Consider the following 4,361-nt stretch of genomic DNA (forward strand, 5'->3'; position numbering starts at 1 on the left):
TAGATAATATTTGGAGGAAATTACTTTATATAGTAATTTCCTGAATTCTTATCCATAAATAGGTATAGACCATTATGTCTATTTATTCCGCAGACTAATCAGCTGTAGAAGTAATCAAAGAGAGTTACGAGATAAGATAGATAAGAATTCATTTACATGTTTAGTATTAGTTTATAGTTAAGACAACATTTACAAAGATAGATTAACAAGACACTTAACTATATTAATACAGTTTTCATTTTACCCTCTTAAGTTAACTTGTCTTAAGAGAAGTCTTCCTCTATACGTACAGTGTACGTCACCTAACGAGAGGCACCACTCACATCTGAAGCAGTGTGAAGTGGACTTGTACTGAAACAGTACAAGTCGCAGTGCCCCGTTACACTACAAGTGCTACCAGATGTAGCGGAGCTACCTCGCTCCTAAAGTCAGAGAAAGACTTTTAGACTCAGAGAGTCGCTTAGTTCTATTGAACTAATGAAATTAACAACTCAGGGAGTCGTACAAGCTATGGAAGCTTAAGGAATACAAGTTCAAGGGATTCAGCGGTTCGTAGAACTAAGTGGCAACTAGTGCCCAAGAGGACATACCTGAGAAAGGCTTCTATCTCTTACAGATCAATGCGCAAGCCTTAGGAAGACACTTGACGCTTAGAGATGAAAAGGGGATGTGCACTTCATTGAATTATTTAGATCCAAAACTTACCCTAGCTAATTTAAATCTGATTTCGGCCGCCAGATTTATATCTGGCGGCGACAACATTAGTTAACAACATTAGTTAGCCATAATAAATGGGATTTTAAGTATTTAACTATTTCAGATTAGGATAAAAGAGTATTTTATCCATAAAGTAAAAGTATCACAACAACGGTTCTCCAACCGATGCGTGCCATTACAAAGACTTATCGACTCAAAAAGTCACTTCGATGGAAGTAAAAGAACAACACTAGAGAGAGTATCGAGTCCTGGTTTGAGGGGCTCAGTGAATGGTAGAATCAAGTGGCGACAAGTGATTAGAATTATATGCCTCAATAAGGCCTCTTAGTACAAGTGGTTGCAGCGCAAGTGAAAGGGAAACTGAACTTATTAATCTTAAATGTAAAATACCTTATCCTAATTCCCTAACTAGAATAAGGTCTGCGGCTGACACGTAAGTAAAGAGGGAATATTATCCCTTCGTGTTTACCACATTACCCTTATGGGTGTACCGTTACCGATTTAACGGCGGATACTACGTCAACATGCTCAGAAATTAATTTATCGCGTCAGCCCTGACAGCGTTTGATGGGAGATAGGAATCGATACGGATAGATGACAAACGTTCGCACAAAAGCAGAGCCACGCCTGCTTACTTTTGTACGATACCTTGGCAAACGACTGCTCAAGCTCGAGGCGACGCCTAGCACCGTCTATTAAGCAATAGTGCAGGGTTATAGGAGGTTGCTCGCTGGTCTTCCGGCGACGATGCTGCTCAAGCCATCGCTGCACTTGGAGCTCATCCATACCAAAATGTTCACGAGTATAGCGAGAATGTTTTTCCAACACCTCAACCAGACGAGAGCGTACAATAAAATCTAGGTCACGAAAATTGCGCACAGTCATGAGGTCCACCACGTAATATGGAAATACAGAGGATAATTTCAGATCACCAAAATGCACACACTGGGTGTCTGTCCCAAATGCTTGAACAAAACACTTGATGCTCCGTTTGTCTTGACTGACCAAGAGACGATTTATATCATCGATTCTGGGGTGACGATGACCGCGGAGACCGAACATTACAGTAGGTCTGTAAAAAGCCGGGCGAAAGCTAGCGGCCCGAGCAGCCCACGGAAACGCATCAGCGTCAGCTGGAACACGCACTCGTTTCAATTTCAATTCATCAACATCCCCTAGATAGCAAAATGTATCACGCTCCAGCTCTGCTAGCAGTATTTGGGGCATATCATCCAGCAATTTCTGCTTACGCGTCAACTTTCTCCGCTTTTGCGGTAAAATTGTACGCGATGTCATAGGAGAGATGTGTAACGTAGCACGCGTGACAGAAGCGGTTTTTCTGCTGAATGGTTCTTCGAGGTTAAGGCCACGGAAACCGATTGGTGTGGTTGCTATGGCCTTGAAGTCCGCTGATGCCTCCGTATTAAGCATTCGGTACTTTGTGTTAGCGCTCTTATGAATGTGTTCCATTCGTTTACTGCCCCTCATATTTATACCAATTGCTTGGTCGAAGGCAAATTTGGGCCATGCAGTACTATTCGGGCTGGAGTCTCTCGAACCAGCAGGTGCCGTTTGAGACCAGCTGCCGCCATCGTGCGGTAAATCAAGCGCGTTTGTCGTCATCTCATATTTCGTTCTACTTTCCACGATACTTCCAGTGCCGTTCGATCTTTTTTCAAAATCTGTTGGTTGCGATGAGGCTGTAGCAATCCAAGAATCACGAGATTGATCGCTAGCAGGACCGCTATCTGGGTCAAGATTAGTAATGTTCACATCTCGACCGGCTTCCACACTCACAGCTTCCGTAAATTCCATGCTAGTAGAACGTTGCAGTCCAAAATGATGTCCACGGGTGTCAAGGTATAAAAAGCTGGGTGCCAAGTCCCCAAGTCCGTCGTACTCACGCGGCTGTGGCAGCTCTTGGAATCGACGCCAGCGTACAAGTCCTTGCTCAGCGTCCCTTGTGGCCTGATTCAGTGTCATGCCGAGCGCATCGAGACGTGCAGCAAACGCTGCTACGCTGACCTTAACGATGCGCTTTTCTTCAGCCTCGTCAAAAACGCCTACCATACGGCGCAACTGAAGCTCCACCATTGCGTGACGCTGCAAGCAGTAACACATGAGGTCCACGGGTTTACCAAAGTCTGATGCTGTGGCAACACGCAGCGCATACTGGTTGGGTACGACAACTACACTGTCATCCGCGAACATGCGCAAACTGAGAAGCTGGTTGCCACGTCCAAGGGACTCTGTTTCTTCTACTGAAATGACCGCTCCCCAGTGATTAGCAGCGCCAGGGGCTGCCACCTTGGTACTCGACGGTAAAAGTGCATTATTGAATTCGAGCACGAGCACTATATCTCCTGCTGCAAGTCTTTGCCTGAATGAATTACTGGCATCTGGGCTGCAACTTGAAATCTTATTGATTTCGTGGCTTGAACACTCAACCAAGTTGATCGGGTCCAGCCCGCCATAGTTTATTGATCCAGTCGTCACAGTGCCGCTTCCTCTCGGACAACGCAAATGCGTCATGTGATAGCACAAAGTGCAACTCCTACAGCGCTTCATATCTATCTCTTGCATGCCACACGCTGCGCAAGTATGGCGAGGACATACGAAACTTGCGTCGACGGTCTCATCCGCTTCAATTGCAGGCAGACACTGCTCATGAAAATGGTAGCCACAATTAAGAACTGTGCATTTACGCATGCCATTAGCTTGGTGTCCCAGGAATCCACAATGCTGGCAGCGATGCAGGTTTCTCAGGCACTGCGCGCACTTCCAGTTCTCAGCCGCTTGCTTGCGCTCGGTCACGGATAGCGGCTCCCCAACTGCGGGCGCCTGCAGATGTTCCACGCAATTTTGGTGAGCCACGCGTGCACATATTCCAGCACAGTGGAACAAACCGCGGCCACCATTTCCGCAAAGAAAGCAGACGGTTGGAAAGAGCGTCACCCTTGGCGTCGAGGATGTACGAGCAACAGCTTCATATCGCGGACGCTTATTTGTGCGGTTGCAAGCGGTTGATGATAATTCGTCATCAATGTTGTCATCCGATTGTTCATTGACGCGAGCGCATTCATGTTCATGAAATGAAATTTCGTGCGCGGGTGTTCCGGCTGCGTAAACGTGAAGACAACGTGGACAGTATGCAGATGGAGACGAAGGGGAATCAGGACGGGAGGTCGAGGAGCTTGAACATGAGGACACGTGGAGTGCAAAGGCGGCGGTATTTATAGAAGAGAAGCATTCGAAGCACACGGGGCACGCCAGTGATGCTGGTGCTGAGTCGGCCATATCGATGATCTGATGATTATGAAAATTATGAGGCCTGTGGCGACCAATCAAATTCGCCTCGTTTTGTGGATCTTTATTTAGGACACTTTCTGTTTCCAAGTGATGGTCGAAAATCCAGTATAAAGTCAGTTAAAGCAACCAACTGAAGGTAAGGTAAAGGTGTTTTTTGAGAACTTCACGTACACGATGTAACGGTTACATAAATATTATTTTCTACACAAGTAATAATAAAGGAGAATACAATCAGGCCACTTGTAACGGGGCACTACGACTTGTACTGCTTCAGCACAGCTTCAAATGCAAGTGGTGCCTTACGCTATTTCACGTACACTAGTACGCGCAGAGGA

General features: G+C 46.0%; 1 protein-coding gene across 1 annotated transcript; it reads right to left on the bottom strand.

Annotated features, from left to right (window-relative positions):
* Positions 1-1,257: 1,257 nt before the first annotated feature.
* On the bottom strand, positions 1,258-4,014 carry CCR75_009620 (uncharacterized protein; the record flags this gene model as incomplete). The annotated part of the gene is made up of 1 exon (XM_067967659.1): positions 1,258-4,014. One exon carries the CDS (start codon positions 4,012-4,014, stop codon positions 1,258-1,260), a length of 2,757 nt encoding a protein of 918 aa, XP_067819020.1.
* Positions 4,015-4,361: the final 347 nt, after the last annotated feature.

Source organism: Bremia lactucae, linkage group LG13, assembly GCF_004359215.1.
Source record: "Bremia lactucae strain SF5 linkage group LG13, whole genome shotgun sequence".
NCBI lineage: Eukaryota > Oomycota > Peronosporomycetes > Peronosporales > Peronosporaceae > Bremia > Bremia lactucae.